This window comes from Jaculus jaculus, chromosome 12, assembly GCF_020740685.1.
Source record: "Jaculus jaculus isolate mJacJac1 chromosome 12, mJacJac1.mat.Y.cur, whole genome shotgun sequence".
NCBI lineage: Eukaryota > Metazoa > Chordata > Mammalia > Rodentia > Dipodidae > Jaculus > Jaculus jaculus.
In genome coordinates this window covers 40,065,571-40,083,101 of record NC_059113.1, presented here as the reverse complement: position 1 = coordinate 40,083,101, position 17,531 = coordinate 40,065,571, and the positions used below count along the sequence as shown (strand labels likewise).

The following is a 17,531-nucleotide window of genomic DNA, read 5'->3' as shown; positions in this document are numbered from 1 at the left end:
GACCCAGGTTTGATTCCCCAGTACCCACATAAGCCAGATGCACAAGATGATGCAAGCATTTGGAGTTTGTTTGCAATGGCTGGAGGCCCTGGTGTACTCATTCTCTCTTTCTCTACCTGCCTCTTCCTCTCTTTCTCTCTCAAATAAATAAATATGAGAAAATGTATTAAAAAAGATGAAAGACTGAGACAGATTGCCCAAGTTAGTCTCAGCTCTACTAATTAGTCCTGTGACTTGGTGATTACAATAAGTACTTAACAAGAGAGTCAACAGTCTCCTCTAGAAGTGGGCTGTGGGGCTATTAGTGGAAATGGAAAGCGGAAGTTGAGATATGCAAGGGAAAGTTTGATTAAGAAAAGGAGAAAAATGGGGCTGGGTAGATGGCTCAAGGGTTAAAAGTACTTGCTTGCAAAGCCTGATGGCCTGGGTTTGACTCCCCAGTACCCAGGCAAAGCCAGATACACAAAGTGGTCCATGCATCTGGAGTTCATTTGCAATGGCTGGAAGCCTGGTGTGTACTCTCTGAAATAAATAAATATTTAAAAAAATAAAAGGAAAACCAGGGGCATACTGGTACATGCCTTTAATCCCAGCACTTAGGAGGCAGAGGTAGGTGGATTGCCATGAGTTCGAGGCCACCCTGAGACTACACAGTTAATTCCAAGTCAGCCTGGGCTAGAGTGAGACCCTACCTGGAAAAAACAAAAAATAAAAATAAAAAATAAAAGGAAAAAAAAAGTATAAATAAGATTGATTTGTATGAGAAACAACATCTTGACTGGCTCCATTTTCAAACCTTGGGGTATTTTTAATTTTTGTTTAAAATTATCTATTTAACAATTAGAGCCTTGAGAGCAGAGCAGAGTGTCTATGGTGAAGCCACATTTTCAACCCCGGGGAAAAGTGGTTCAGGAGATTTGGCTCTTCACTGCCACCTGGTGTCAGAGTACCTAACGTGCAGGGACCCAACCCGGAAACAGAGATTTAAGCACTAAGCTTGACCCATTGTCCTTGCTGCTGGGTTGCCATTCTTGTCATTCCTTTAAGGATGTAGCTCCCTTCCTGTTTTCCAGATTCCTGAGCGTCACCTTGGTCTTCCCCTCTAAGAGCCAGCGGTTCCTGCGGATTGGCTTGGCCGTGCCCATCCTCAGCACAGTGGCTGCTCTCAGGAAAATGGTTGCAGAGGAAGGAGGCGTCCTGGCAGATGAGGTATGATGTAATTGTGGGGACCTCGTCACTGGCTGACAGAGTGCTGAGTGAGCTGGCTGTCTGGGCTAATGTGATGTGTGGTTCCCAAGTGACTCCAGCGTGCCTCATGGGCTTCTGTTTGGTTAGTAGTCCCTGGTGTCTGTGGTGACTGGGCTTTGACTGCTCCCTGCATTACACAGGGTGACCACAAAAGGACACTTTGAAGGCTGGGGAGATGGCTCAACAGTTGAATACCCTTGCTTACAAAGCCTGCCAGCCCAAGTTCAATTCTCCAGTACCCACATAAAGCCAGATGCACGAAGTGGTACATGTGCCTGGAGTTCTTTGGAACTCCCTGGTGTGTGCATACTCTTTCAAGTATTATTTATTTAGTGGAGACATAATGAATATGGACACACCAGGGCCTCCAGCTGCTGCAAACAAACTCCAGATGCATGGACCACTTTGTGCATCCGGCTTACGTGGGTCCTGGGGAATCAAACTTGGGTCCTTAGGCTTTGCAGGCAAATGCCTTAGCTGCTAAGCCATCTCTCCAGTCCTAAAGACTATTTTTTAAAAAGGACTCTTGGTCTTTCAAGAAGGTGATTGTGATCCAACAGTAGCTAACTGTAGTCATGCTTACTTACTGACAGCCACTCCCCTGTTTCCTTCCTCTTCCTCTTCTCTCTCTGTTTCTCTGTTTTCTGAGATAGGGTCTCATTCTATATCCCTGGTTGGCCTGGTACTTGCTATGTAGCTCAAAGTGGCCTTGAACTCATGGCACTCCCCCTGCCTCAGTATATCACATGCAGGGATTACAGGAAGGCACTACATACCTGCATTACCTTATGAACTTTATATTCATTTGTCCCTAGAACTGGTTTAATCAGAACCACACTGTAAAGTAGATATTACAGTGATCCTCATTTTGATAGCTAGTCAGAAAGAAGTCTTACGGGTTAGGTGAATTGCCCAAGGTCACATGCCAAGGACGTGGCTGAGAAGGGATGTGAATGTAGCTTGTTTGATGTCAGAACTCCTGTTCCCGCATTTCCATTTCTGGAAATACCTGCCAGGTGGATGGTCAGTGGAATAAGGAGATGCTAAGGGAACTTGAGATGTGTGACATGAAAGGAGAATAGGAGCGGTGGGTGGCTGCATGTTGTTTGCATGTTTGACAGTGTCTTCCTGTGTAGTCCGGGCCTTAACCTCCTTGTCTACCCACCTTATCCTCCAGAATACTGGGATTACAAGGCATGTGCCATCACATCTTGCTTTTTAAAAAATGGCTGTTAAGACAGAGCCTCACTCTGTAGCCAGGCTGGACTAAAACTCATGGCAGTCCCTGTGCCTTAGCCTTTCTGAGTGCTAGGTTTACAGATGTGATCCACCATAACAGGATTAAAAAAAAAAAAAAAGAGGCAGACGTGGTAGCATACGCCTTTAATCCCAGCACTGGGGAGGCAGAGGTAGGAGGATGGTTGAGAGTTCGAGGCCACCCTGAGACTACATAGTGAATTCTAGGTCAGCCTGGGCTAGAGTGAGATCCTACCTTGAAACAAACAAATAAACAAACAAAACAACAACAACAACAAAAAAAAAACATTAAATGCTGGGCGTAGTGGAACACACCTTTAATCCCAGAATTTGGGAGGTAGAGGTAGAAAGATTGTGTGAGTTCAAGGCCACCCTGAGACTAATGAGTGAATTTCAGGTCAGCCTGGGCTAGAGTAAGAGTTTGTTTGAAAACCAAAACAAAACAAAGCAAAAAATTATTGATAACCTTCATACACATACACAAAGTACCTCTCCTGCCCTCACCTTTCCTGTCACCTCTCCACTGAACGTGTGCCTTCCAACTTGTCCCTCTGTTATTTATTTATTTGAGAGAGAGACTTGGTTCCCAGGACCTCAGCCACTGTAATTGAACTCCAGACGCCTATGCCACCTAGTGCTTGCCTCACCTTTGTGCATCTGACTAATGTGGGATCTAGAGAATAGAACATGGGTCCTAAGGCTTCACAGGCAAAGTGCTAAGCCATCTCTCCAGCCTCTCCCCCCCCCCCAGTTTAATGTTATTTTCACCCCTTCTCCATCCTCCATGAGAATGTGTTGATGGGTCCAATATCATGCATATCTTGTACAGGAAACAACAGTTGCTGTGAGGTCATAAAAGCAATTGCCACTTTGTGTCTAGAAGACAGCATTCCAAAGCACTCCTCCCCACCTTTTGGCTCTTACGTTCTTTCTGCCACCTTTCTGGCAGTGGCCATCAAGCCTTTCCTGGCATTTTCCTCTCCATCTGCTCTGAGATCCTGGGCTGTCTATGTCTCAGTTATAACTGTTGACGCATTCAGTAGCACCTCACAGAGTGTGATAAGGATGCCTCATTTAGTGCTGAACACTCAGCTGTCACTTCTCACCCCTTTGACAAGTTTGAGTTTTGAATCTGAAAAGTTTTTCTTATCAAAAGTGAGAGTAGCATTAATATGTGGACATAAACATAAATATTTAGAGGGCAATTTGGTGGGTATAACATATCCATTTAGCCAAGCAACAGTAGTAGCTTCATCCCTAAGGTTTATGACTAGGTTTTCAGTATCTGGCATGAATTCCCTCCTGTGGAGTGGGTCTCAAATCCAATCACTGTTTTACTAGTGGGCACATGTTACTGCACTGGCCAGTTGTGTAGCTTGCAGGGTTCATTGTTAATTAAGACTATTAATAGCTCTTGTCCCCCAGCAGAATGCAAAGCACTTGGCAGCACTGTGACAGCTTGATTTCTCAGTGTCCTGCAACTGAAGCATGCAGTGTCTTCAGGAATAAGGCCTTACATTCTAGTTCTAGTGTGCAACCAAGAACACTAGCAATAGCCCACATTGTTTTAGGGGCCTCAGGGGCTTCCTTCACCAACAGTTCACTGGGAGGTTCCCACTCCTGGCACTGGGAATTTCTTGTAATAACCTATGGCTTCTGGGCACAGCATTATCCATTCCTGCAGGCCCAGACTCTCCCTCCCTCCCTCCTTCCTCCCTCCCTCCTTCCTCCCTCCCTTCCTTTTCTCTCTCTCTTTCTTTCTTATTTTTTTTTTTTATTTATTTGAGAGAGAGAGAGAAGAAAGAGAGAGAGGGAGAGGAGGGAGAGAATAGGAGTGCCAAGGCCTTCGGCTTGTACAAACAAATTCCAGATGCATGTGCGCCCTTGCACATCTGGCTTACATGGGTCCTGGGGAATTGAACCTGGGTCCTTAGGCTTTGCAGGCAAGTGCTTTAACTGCTAAGCCATCTCTCCAGCCCAAGATACTTTTCTACTTATTATTTTTATTCTCTTTTAAAATTATATATCTCAATTAGCTAACAAAGAAGTAGGATTTCCATATGGCTTTTTCTTCACATCTAGAATCAGTTAGCCCTACACCCCATTTCCTCCTCTCCTCTATCCCCAGCCCATGATCCCACTTGTGTCTCGAAGCCCTTCCCACTTGTCTCCCCTCATAACTCCTTTCTAGCTTCCTGGCCTATACCAACTCTTACTCCAAATTATATACAAATCTAAGAATTTCAAACTAGGATCCACATATGAGTGAGAACATGTGGTGTTTGTCTTTCTGCACCTGGGTTACTTCACTTAGTATATTTTTAAATGTATTTATTTGACAGAGAGAAAGGCAGAGAGAGGGAGAGAATAGGCATGCCAGGGCTCCAGCCACTGCAAACAAACTCCAGACACATGTACCCTCTTGTGCATCTGGCTTACATGGGCTGGGTCCTTTTGCTTTGCAGACAAATGCCTTAACTGCTAAGCCATTGCTCCAGCCCCACTTAGTATATTTTTTAGATCCATACATTTTTCTGTGAATTTCATTTTTTAAAGTTTATTTCAGAGAGAAAGAAGCAGAGACAGAGACAGAGAGAGAGAGAGAGAGAGAGAGAGAATGGGTGCACCAGGGCCTCCAGCTGCAAAACAACTTGTGATGCATGTGTCGTCTTGTGCATCTGGTTTACATGCATCCTGGAGAATTGAACCTGGGTCCTTTGGCTTTGCAGGCAAGTGCCTTAACCACTAAGCCATCTATCCAGCCTCTTCATTTTTTTTTAAATAGCTGGATACAACCTCATTCATATCAGACATTTTATTATTATTATTATTTGACAGAGAAAGAGGGAGAGAAAAAGAGAGACTGGGTACACCAGGGTCTCCAGCCACTGCAAATGAACTCCAGACGAACCGCCTTGTGCATCTGGCTAACGTGGGTCCTGGGGAACTGAACCTGGGTTCTTTGGCTTTGCAGGCAAATGCCTTAACTGCTAAGCCACCCCCCCCAGCCCCATTTTTTTTTTTAAGGATCTTGGTGAAGGACTAAAAGGAACCCTCTATGGCATGGTGGGATGAAGGTGACATGGTGACAAACCGCACGGCAGGATGAGAGGGTGTATTCATTGCTTTTTCATGGTTGTGACCAAGTACCTGAAGCAACTGGGAAGAGTGGGCTTATTTTGGCTCACAGCCTTATGGGATCTAGCCCACTATGGAAGAGAAGGCGTGGTGGTGGAGTGTGCAGTGGTTGGCCACGTTGTGCCTGCAGCCAGGAAGGAGAGAGAGAGAGAGACGAATGCTCATGCTCCGCTTGTTTTCTCCTAGAATAGTGTCATCCCATTCAAGTGGCTCTTCCTTCTCCAGTGAACCTCTTCTTTCCCTCTGCCTCTTTCTCTCTCTCAAATAAAGAAATAAAATATAGTTAAAGAAATGAAAGCAGCTGTGTTTTGTTCAGGGAGATGGAGATCACTTGATGGTACACAGGATGAACAGTCTAACTGGAACTTAAAATCTTTCATGGAGGATAGAGAGATGGCTCAGTGTTTAAGGCATTTGCCTGCAAAGCCTAATGACCCAAGTTGAATTCCCCAGTACCCATGTGAAGCCAGATGCACAGGATGGCACATGCATCTGGAGCTCATTTGCAGGGGCTGGAAGTCCTGGCATGCTCATTCTCTCCTCTGTCTCTCTGCAAACTTTAATTTTTTTTTTATATTTATTTGAGAGAGAGAGAAGCAGAGGGGAGGGAAAAGGAGGGGAGGAGAGGAGAGGAGAGGAGAAGAGAAGAGAAGAGAGGTGAGGCATGCTAGGGCCTTCAGCCACTGCAAATGAATGCCAAACACATGTGCCACCTATGCATCTGGCTTAAGTGGGTCCTGGGGAATCCAACCTAGGTCCATAGGCTTTGTAGGCAAGTGCCTTAACCACTAAGCCATCTCTTCAGTGCACAAATAAAATTTTTTTTTTAATTTTAATTTATTTATTTGCGAGCGACAGACACAGAGAGAAAGACAGATAGAGGGAGAGAGAGAGAATGGGCGCGCCAGGGCTTCCAGCCTCTGCAAATGAACTCCAGACGCATGCGACCCCTTGTGCATCTGGCTAATGTGGGTCCTGGGGAATCGAGCCTCGAGCCGGGGTCCTTAGGCTTCACAGGCAAGCGCTTAACCGCTAAGCCATCTCTCCAGCCCAGTAAAAATATTTTTAAAAATATTTCTGTTTTTTTTTTTTTTTTCCAAGGTACGGTCTCACTCTAGCTCATGCTGACCTGGAATTCACTATGGAGTCTCAGGGTGGCCTCGAACTCATGATGATCCTCCTACCTCTGCCTCCAGAATGCTGGGATTAAAGGCATGCACTACCACACCTGGCTCCGTTATACTTTTTTTTTTTAAATTTATTTGCAATCAGAGAGAGAGAGAAGAGAGACAGACACAGAGAGACTTGGTGCACCAGGGCCTCCAGCTACTGCAAATGAACTCCAGACACATGTAGTACTTGGTGCATCTGGCTTTTTATGTAGGTAGTGGGGAATTGAACCCAGGTTTTTAGGCTTTGAGGCAAGTGCCTTAACCATTGTTCCATTTCTCTAGCCCAATCATACTTTTTTAATTTAGATATTAATATAAATAATAGTTAAGCATTATGGCATAAACTTGTCCCATCACTTCGGAGGATAAGGCAGGAGGATTGCTGTGAGTTCTAGGCCAGGCCAGCCAGCACTACATAGTCAGAGCCTGTCTCAAAAAAACAACACAAACTTGCCAGATGTGGTGATGCATGCCTTTAATCTCAGCACTTGGGAGGCAGAGGTAGGAGGACCACTGTGAGTTTGAGGCCAGTCTGAGATTGCATAGTGAATTTCAGGTCATCCTGGGCTAGAATGAAATCCTACCTCAAAAAGAAAAACACAAATAAAACTTATTATAGCAATTATTGTTGCTATCTAGTAAATTACTGTATGCTCTAAATCCTCCCCCTCCACTTGTAGTTACACATACAATTAATTAACGTTTGCTGTTATGTACCATTTTCTTTGATATATTTCTCTTTACAACTCTTTTAACCCTGAAATCTGTCTTTTTTTTAAAAATTTATTTATTTATTTGAGAGTGACAGACACAGACAGAAAGACAGATAGAGGGAGAGAGAGAATGGGCGCGCCAGGGCTTCCAACCTCTGCAAATGAACTCCAGACGTGTGCACCCCCTTGTTCATCTGGCTAACGTGGGACCTGGGGAACCGAGCCTCAAACCGGGGTCCTTAGGCTTCACAGGCAAGCGCTTAACCGCTAAGCCATCTCTCCAGCCCTGAAATCTGTCTTTTAAAAGACAACTTTCCAGATCCATGTGTGGTGGCTCACACCTTTAATCTCAGCACTTGGGAGGCAGAGGTAGGAGGATTACAGTGAGTTTGGGAACCCTGAGACTACATAGTGAATTCCAGGTCAGCCTGGGATAGAGTGAAAACCTACCTTGAAAAAACAAAAATCAAACAAACAAAAAACCGAACTTTCCAGATAGTGCCTTGAATGAACTATATGAGAAATGTGTATTGAGAAATTGAGTTGGATTGTAGGGCATCCAGGACTCTTTCCTCCAGTATAAAACTATTTTTTTCAACTTATTGTGTTGGGTGAACATATACTTTAAAAAATTTTTTTGTTTATTTTTATTTATTTACTTGAGAGTGAAAGAGAGAGAGAGAGAGAGAGAGAGAAAGAGAGAGAGAGAGAATGGGTGCACCAGGGCCTCCAGCCACTGCAAACAAACTCCAGATGCATGCACCACCTTGTACATATGGCTTACATGGGTCCTGGGGAATTGAGCCTTGAACCAGGGTCCTTAGGCTTCACAGGCAAGCACTTAACCACTAAGCTGTCTCTCTAGCCCCTTGGTGAACATATTTTTAAAAAAATATTTTCCATATTTATCTGAGAGAGAGAAAGGGCAGATAAAGAAAGAGAATGGGCATACCAGGGCCTGCAAACTCCACATGCATGTACCACCTTGTGCATCTGGCTTACATGGGTACTGGCAAATCAAACCTGGGTGTTTAGGCTGCAAAGGCAAGTGCCTTAACCACTGGCCATTTCTCCAGCCTGGTGAACATATTTTTATGTATGACATAATGTGAGAAATGTTATAAACACAACTTAGAATGTCTCAATGGAGTTTTGTTAATGGAAAACATTTTTTAAAATTTACCCGAAGAGAGTTTTATTTCATTCAAATTATACTATGATATTTTAGCTGGGTATAAAGCTTAGCTTTTCAATTTTTTGTGTGATTTCAATTGAGATGCCTGGCCAACTTAATTATTATGTGTGTTATTTTATGACTTAAAATGTCTAGCTACTTATAAGGCAGAGAAGGGTAGTTTTAGGACTCTCAGTGTGTGTCTATGTGTGTAGTATGAGTGGTGTGTGTAGCACATTCATGTGTGTTTATAGATGCATTTACCCTGTCTATATCCATGTGGAAACTAGAAGAAGATGTTGGATGTCCTCTGTCTCTCTTCCACTTTGCTTTCGTGAGACAGTCTCTTTCACTGAACCTGGAACTTCTCATTTTTCAGTTAAGACTGGCTGGCTGGGTAGCTCCAGTGATCTTCCTGTCTCCACCCCTTTCAGTGCTGGCGTTACAGGCATGTGTAGCCATGTCCAGCTTTTTATGTAGGTACTGGGAATTGAACTCACGTTTTTGTACTTGCACAGCAAACACTCTTACCTGCTGAGCTCTCTCCCAAACCCGCTAAGTCACATTTTCATTCCTTATCTATTAGATTCTCTTTGAGAAAATGATCCTTCTCATTTCAGGTGATCCTAGTTGAATTGTATCCCAATGGATTCCAGCGGTCCTTCTTTGATGAAGAGGACCTGAATACCATTGCAGAGGGAGATAACATATATGCTTTCCAAGCCCCTTCCGTACCCAGTCAGGGAATACTCTCAGGTACAGCTTTTCTTTATGTAGTTTTATTGGGGTTATGAGTTAATGGTTTTGAGAAGTTTTTCTTTGGGTGCTAAAGCATAAAGAATTTAGCTTTAATACTTGGAACTGCCTAGTGTATCTTCTCTGTAATTTGATCTACAGACGGTTGATATTAAAGAATTATTTATTTAGCTAATATCAGAGTTCAAAAAAATTTTTAAAAACCTCAGTGAATTACTGAATTACCTGGAGGGCTTTTTAAGGTAAATTTCTGGGCCCCTCCTCAGACTGTGCTACTGATGCTGGTCCAGGTCCCACACTCTGCAAGTAACTTTTTAGTGGAGGCTCCTGTATCATCTATGTTCTGAGGACTGTTACTATTTATGGTCCATACTGGAAGTAAAATTTGTACAAATTTTTGTTGTTGTTGTCATTTCAGGTAGGGTTTCACTGTAGTCCATGCTGACCTGGAATTCACTCTATATTCTCACGGTAGCCTTGAACTCATGGCAATCCTCCTACCTCTGCCTCCCAAGTGCTGGGATTAAAGGTGTGCTCCACCATGCCCGGCTTGTACAAATTCTTGCTGTAGATAATAGTTCCACTTCCTGATGCTTGTTTCTCCTAAAACTCTGACTGGTTCATGTGGTAGTTTTTTGACTTTCATTGTACATCAGAGTACATTTGGGCTCAACTAGCCAGTTTTGGAAGGCTGTATGAAAGGATCTCATTGTTGTATTGCAGATTCATCAACCCCCACTTACCTGCAGCTTCCCCCTTGGCAGTTTCTGTCACCATGTCCAACCATGCTCTAAAAGTATTAAATCAAAAGTTTCAGAAACGGACTGGAGAAATGGCTTAGTGGTTAAGGCATTTGCCTGAGAAGCCAAAGGACCCAGGTTTGATTCTCTAGGACCCATGTAAGCCAGATGCACAAGGGTCACATGCATCTAGAGTTTGTTTACAGTGGCTACAGGCCCTGATGTGCCCGTTCTCTCTCTGTCTGCCTTTCTTCTCTCTCTCTCTCTCTGCTTGCAAATAAAGAAATAAAATAAAACAAATTTCAAACACAACAATTCAGAAGGTGTTTTTCATTTGTGCTACTGGGGATCCAACCCAAGGCCACTTGCATGCTAGATTATGCCCCCCAACCCCACAATTAAGTAGTTTTAAATAACTTATTAAACCATATTATTATAATTTATTTATTATTTATCATTGTTACTCTCTTACTGTGCCTTAAATTATAAGTTAAAATTTTTCATAGGTACAGGCCTATAGGAAAAATCATAGTCTATGTAAGATTGGTGATTTTTTTAAGCATCTCTGTGCCATTTTGGAATGTGTTCCCTGAGAAGTGGTGACTGCTGGACCTTGGGTGAACCCTGTGCTCTAACCTTCCACCCTTAGGCAGACTAGATCATGAGCTGTGGAACTCAGTGTTTGATGTTCTCCTACTCAACAAACAGAAAGACTCTAGGTGTAGGAATCTGAAATAAAGCCTTGGCTGACCTTGACTGTACTATAACCTAGTGAAATAAATCAATCACAGGTGACACATATTTCCCTTGAACATCAATGTTTCTCAACTTTGGAACTGGAGTTTAGTCAGATCCCCCTCCTTCCTCAGTGTGCTTCTGACGCTGGCTTTCCAAGACAGTCAGTGCTCTGAGAGCTCTTGGACAAAGGCAGAAAAGCAACCCAAATCATTCTGGCATATTTCGAAGATTGCTGTGGAAATTTCTAATCAAACTCAGGGCCTTCTTGTAAAATTATTGGCCATTCGCAACTACAAGTTTGCTACCAGGCTTATGAACTTTATGTGCCAGGTTCAAGATGGCATTAGTGCTAGAAACCTCACCATTTCCCACCAAAGCCCCATGGGGTCTTCTCAGTGGTGATGAATCAATGCTATGAGTGTTGTTTTCTGTCCTCCAGCTCATCCACCAGGTCTGTCTATGTCCCCACGCTTGGCAGCCCGTGAGAGCCAGCGAGTCTCCCTGCCTCTCTACAGTGAGAGCAGGGTTCCCATCCTCTTCTGTAACCTAGTGGGATCAGGGCAGAAGGCCAGCAGGTATGTTTATCTACATCCTTTTCTTTCACATGATGGCTTAAATTAGTACCTTTGTACTTGGGATTTTCTTGTTATTTTGAGACGGGGTCTTATGTAACCTAGGCGGGCCTTAATCTCACTATGTAGCCAAGGCTGGCTTTGAACTTCAGGTTCTCCTGCCGGTACCTCCCAAGTGCTCGGGTTACAAGCATTTTCCCCCTTGCCTGGCTTTGTACTTGGGATTCTGTCTAGAATAATTTTAACTTGTAAAATTAAATATCTATTCCCAAGGTTAATAAAGTAGGAGAAGGGAATAGGGTACTTAATGAGCAAGAGAATTAGATATAATTGTCTTGAGCAGATGGCTAGCATCATTCTTAATTAAACATCAGAACTTTCCTATTAATTGCAGAAACAACAATTATTGCTCTCACCACATTTTAAATTGTTGGGAGGACCAGGAGTGCAGAGGAGCCCTGTGCAAAGAAATGACTAGAAGAGACAAGCCAGGCATGGTGATGCATGTCTGTACAACCAGGTAGTGGGGAGGCTGAAGCAGGAGTATCATGAAGCCAGCCTGAACTACATAGCGAGTTCCAGGCTAGCATGGACTGCACAGTAAGGTCCATTATCAGAAAAAGTAGGTAGGGGTAGGGAGAAAAAGGAAGGAAATGAAACTACCGTTTGTGGTATGATAGCCTGTTATGCTACAAGAAACAAACTGGAACATGATTAGAACTAATTAAAGGACTCGGGAAAATTACAAATATGCATTCCCAATAGAGAAACTTGGAGCAGTAGGAGTGATGGCCATTACCCTGGTGTTGCAGGCAGGTTCACATTGCTGGTAGAAATCACCCAACCAAGAGCAGCTGTGGGAAGAAGAGGTCATTTTGGCTCACAGGCTCAAGGGGAAGCTCCATGATGGCAGGGGAAAACAATGGCATGAGCAGAGGCTGGACATCATCCCCTGGCCTACATAAGGTAGACAACGGGAACAGGAGACTGCCAAACACTGGCGAGGGTCACTGGCTATACTGCCCATAAGCCCACCCCCAACAATACATTCCCTCCAGGAGGCGTTAATTCCCAAATCTCCATCAGCCGGAAACCTAGCAGTCAGAACACCTAAGTTTATGGGGGACACCTATATCAAACCACCACATCTGGTTTGATCCATCCTCGCTGATTATAGGAATTAAAACATCATGTAGATATGGATAGTTATATATTATATTGCAACTAAAAGGGAAGGCACGCTTTAAAAATGCAAATAACATCTCTAAAAGAATTCTAGTCCGGAAATGAAACAAAGGTAGTATATGTGCTCAGCATGCATAAAGCCCCAGCTTCAACCCCCAGCCCGAGAAAAGCAGCGCAAAGCAAAACATGGCAGGATTCAGGAAGAGACGCTCCCATTGATAATATTTCTAAAACTTATCATCTGTGATAATAAGATGCTAAGAATTGCCAAAAGATATTGGGAGAGGAGGAAAGGAAGAAGATAAATTATGATATATAATAAATAATATATATATGATTAATTTACAGTGATCTATATATATGTCAGTGTAAATTATTTTTTTAAATTTTTATTTATTTATTTGTGAGCAACAGACTTAGAAAGAGAAAGAGACAGAGAGAGAGAGAGAGAGAAAATGGGCATGCCAGGGCCTCCAGCCACTGCAAACGAACTCCAGACGCAAGCGCCCCCTGTGCATCTGGCTAATGTGGGTCCTGGGGGATCGAGCCTCGAACCAGGGTCCTTAGGCTTCACAGGCAAGCACTTAACCACTAAGCCATCTCTCCAGCCCTAAATTAATTTTTTTTGAGGAAAGAGCTTTACTCTCTAGCCCAGGTTGGCCTGGAACTCCTTATATAGCCCAGGCTGACTTGACACTTAAAACTCGTAGTTTTCCTGCCTCAACCTCTAAGCTGCTGGGGTTACAGGTATGCGTTGTCACTTACAGTTCAGAATAAGGTTTAAATTATTAAAATACTGTGATACAGGCAAAAGAATATATAAGCAAATCAGCAGACCCAAATAGGTAACACTCTCTTAAGTATTTATGACAAAAGAGTATCTATTTCATATTACTAGGTGTGAATGAATTATTCAGTGATGCTAATTATTCCTTTTTTATTTTAAATGACATTTTTATTTCTGCTATAACTTCTGTCTGTAAATCTCAGATTAATTATAAAGGGAACTTTGAATTCTTTAGGATCCTTTTTTTTTTTTTTTTTTTTTTTAAGAGTCTCTGTTACACTGTTAACTCAGTAACTGAAAAGGGGGCTGGGAAGATGGAACAAAAAGTAGAAAAGGAAACCCACAAAATATCTTAAATACATACAATATCTTATAGTCAATATAGGTGGGACATGGTGGCACACAGCTGTATCCCAGCAGCGGAGAAACTGAGGCAGGCAAATTTTAGCTTGGGACCTGCCTAGGCTACATAGCAAGTTCCAGGCCAGTCTGGGCAGTAGGGCTATAGCTTGAGACCCCGTCTCAAACAACCGACGGGGGAGTACATGTCTCTGGTAAAGGAAGCTATTTTAACACTTAAAAGCAGGGGCTACAAAGGAGGAAACTTATTTTTTTAAGTAGATTCAACATTTTCAACTAAAGCCAAACTTCAAAGGCAAAGAAGGAATGGGGAGAAGTATTACTGTCATGTGAGAGGGAAAGGAGCCCTGCTCCCTCAGTACGGGGAGACGGGCGTGTGGGACGAGTGAGCCCAGGAGAAAGCGTTCGCGGAGTTCGTAGTGAGAGCAGCGTTCAGCACAGTAAGTCACTGTTCTCAGCCTTTCGCATTTCTAAGGAACTCAGGATGGCTTGTTTAGGGCAAGGCCAAATATGCTCTTTTTTTTTTTTTTTTTTTTTTTTTCCCAGAGCATTGGGCACTTGCCTCCCTGGCACGCTGATGTGGCTGTTCTGTAAAGCAGTTTGTGGATAAATAGCCTTTCTATTTCTGGAACTTTTACCCCAAAGGAACAATTGGTCATGTGTAGCCAAAGGTTTCTGTCCAAGAACTATGTAGTTAGTTCCTGTTATAGGCTGCATTAAAACATTGGAAGCAACTTGTGTGCTTGACAATACAGGATTAGTGAAATAAACTGATCTGTCTATTCACTTGGAGTAAAGGGCCCTTCCCCACCCAGACATATGGCCTCACGTGGTTTAGCAAGGCTGACTTGACAGTTTCACGTTACTAAGTGGTGCCCAGGGCGGTGCTGGGGCCAATAGACTTTGTACGACAAGGTCACTGCTGTGAGCTCAAGAGTTCAGGTCGTGGAAAACATTCCAGTAATGAGAATATCCTGATACATGAATTGACAGTGTGTGATCTGGACTGACCCCTACCTTGCTCTCGGCTGTGTGAGCTCATGGCTAGGGAAGTCTGTGTTGTAAGGAGTCCCTGCCTTAGCCTCTCTGCTGTCTGCATGGCACTATGTCCTAGGTAATGAAGTTTTGGGGCAATTTTATATTATGCTTGGCTCTTAACTCTTCACTTAACTGTGATGGAGAAGAGGTTGAGTAGAGCAAACACTCATGACTGGATTTTCTTTTGCTGAAATAATGTTGTCTCCTTGGATTTTCAGGTTTGGGCCACCATTCCTGATACAGGAAGACAGAACAATTTCCTGGGCCCAGCTCCAGCAAAGTGTTCTCAGTAAAGTCCGCTGTCTCATGAGGAGTGAGGTCCCTGCACAGGTCAGTGTGTGTGTGTGTGTGTGTGTGTGTGTGTGTGTGTGTGTGTGTGTGTGTGTGTAAGACAGAGAGAGATAGGCAGAGAGTGTTAGAAAGAGAGAGAGAGCTGAGAACAGGGTGGGCAGAATGCAGAATCTGGGGCAGCTTAGGAGAGAAGAATTCACTGTAATGAGTGCTCACATTACTTTGTTAAACAACAGTGATTTCATTTCTCTGCAAGAAAGCAGCCATTTTTATGGCTTGTGATGTTTTCTTCTTCATGATACTATAAGACACCTTTTGTAAGTCTTTCGGAATGTCATTGAAATAAAGAACAGCATTCACATTTCTCAAGTTTGTGTTTTCATGACTTTCCATATTTTTCTCTGGAGGATGACAAATAAGTTATACATTTAGATCAAAATTTTCAAGGATGGGGTGGAGAGATGGCTTAGCAGTTAAGGCACTTGCCTGCGAAGCTTAAGGACCCAGGTTCAATTCTCCAGGTCCCAGGTTAGCCAGATGCACATGGTAACACATACATCTGGAGTTCATTTGCAGTGGCTAGAGACCCTGGCTTGCCTATATTTTTTCCTTCTCTTTCTCCCTCTGTCCTTCTGGAACTAATAAATAAAATAAATGATCAAAAATTTTAAAAATTTTTTCAAGGACTTGAGACAATTTTTCTTTCTCTCTTTCCTTATTTTCTTTCCTTTTATTCCCCACCCTCAAAAAAAAAAAAACAGGGTCAGTCTCTGTAGCCTAGACTGGCCTCAGAGTTGTAGCCATCCTCCTGCCTCAGCCTCCCAAGTGCTAGGATTACAGGCATGAGCCACACCCAGCTCAAGATACAGTTTCTGTGGAAAATTCATGATTGATAATATCTACAAGTGAAAGCCCAGATATTAAAATAACTTATTTTTTTGAAAATCATTAAAACTCAAGGATACCTTCTTGCCTTATTTATTCTCAAACTGATAGTTCCCAAACTTAAAAGAAAAATTAAAAAGTCATTGGCTTTTAGTACCTATAAACCCATTGGTTTTTAGCTCCTATATCAGAAGCCATTCTGGTATTGACTGCCTGGCACAGAAAGTGTTGAATTTTTAGGTCAGCCACCTCAGATCTCATTTCTCTCAAACTATTCTCTGAGTAAGAGCCTTTCATTTGAGAGATAAACCAAACTTACTTCAGAGATAATTCCTTATAATTGATGTTTCTTCCTATTCAGAAAAAGAAGCATACATTTGATTTAGGGTTTATGCCAAATACCACTGTGTTAAAGACCTTCACTACATTTGTACCAACCTTTATCTCTAAAGGATTTTGTTCATTGTACCGTAGAGCAGATCTGCCACAGTGCCCGAATTAGAAGCTAGCTTCTCTCCAAGTAGGTCAGGCTATCCAGTAATAGCGTTAGCATCTCCCACACTGCGTGCTAGTGATTGTTGAAAGGAGATGAAACCACTTTCATGTGGACAATTTATCTCAGCTGTCCCTTCCTTCTCAAGATCCCTTCCTTCCTCAACTGTCCTTGCTCTTTACCTGGTCACATACATCTACTTTTGCTACTGTAGCCCTGGAGTCATTTCAGGCTTAGGAACTGATCAAGCCATTGGCGGGTTGAGAAGTATTCAAATACAAGACTCCTCCAGTTTGGCCCTTGAGTCTTTCCCCTGGATTATTTGTTAAATGGGTTGTTGGCCATGATGTTCTGTAGAAATCAGATGTTCTAGATGGTTATGAAGGTCTCAGGTTAGCCCACCTACTTGATCCGTAATCGTTTTAATGCTAAATCAAAGATGGGCTTCTCATGGTGGTAAGCTGAGAAGAATACAGTCAGATTTCTCAATACTGAACCAAAGAGATTAAGCATGATGAACACATACCGAGGTTCTAAAGTGAATCTGCATAGCCAAGAATAGAGGACAGGAAAATATCTCTTACAAAAAAGAACCATTTGCTGGGGAGAATTCATTTGCATGAATTATGAAGAAAAACCATCACTGCAGAAACATTTATGGTCACCATTTAAACCTGGGCATGTGAGGCCAGCCCTGTTTCTTTGTGTGTAGGCAGGGTCAGCCGCCTCCATGCAACCTTGGGCTTTTGTTGATTGGGGGGAGGGCGCCTTGCCATAGCAACAGAAATGCTCAGATAGGAGTGGCAGAGGGAAATGTCTTCTCTTCCAGATTGGATTAGCAGTCTTCTTAGGAAAGACACCATTCTGTGGCTAACCCTGAGTCAAAACTTGTCATCCATTCAACTCTGAGGTCAGCTGGTGTCTGGCCATTCACTTGCTATGTGTCAAAGCCACAGATCAGCCACATTTTGTTTATCCATTGTC

General features: G+C 43.0%; 1 protein-coding gene across 2 annotated transcripts in view; it reads left to right on the top strand.

Moving 5' to 3' along the window:
- Usp43 (ubiquitin specific peptidase 43) overlaps window positions 1-17,531 on the top strand; it is a 79,856-nt gene that overhangs the window by 29,079 nt on the left and 33,246 nt on the right. For both annotated transcript variants that reach the window (XM_004663140.2, XM_004663139.2), the window contains exons 5-8: window positions 1,074-1,209; window positions 9,323-9,458; window positions 11,376-11,511; window positions 15,097-15,208. In XM_004663140.2, coding sequence (XP_004663197.2) covers window positions 1,074-1,209; window positions 9,323-9,458; window positions 11,376-11,511; window positions 15,097-15,208 — 520 coding nt within the window. The remainder of the gene's footprint in view (window positions 1-1,073; window positions 1,210-9,322; window positions 9,459-11,375; window positions 11,512-15,096; window positions 15,209-17,531) is intronic.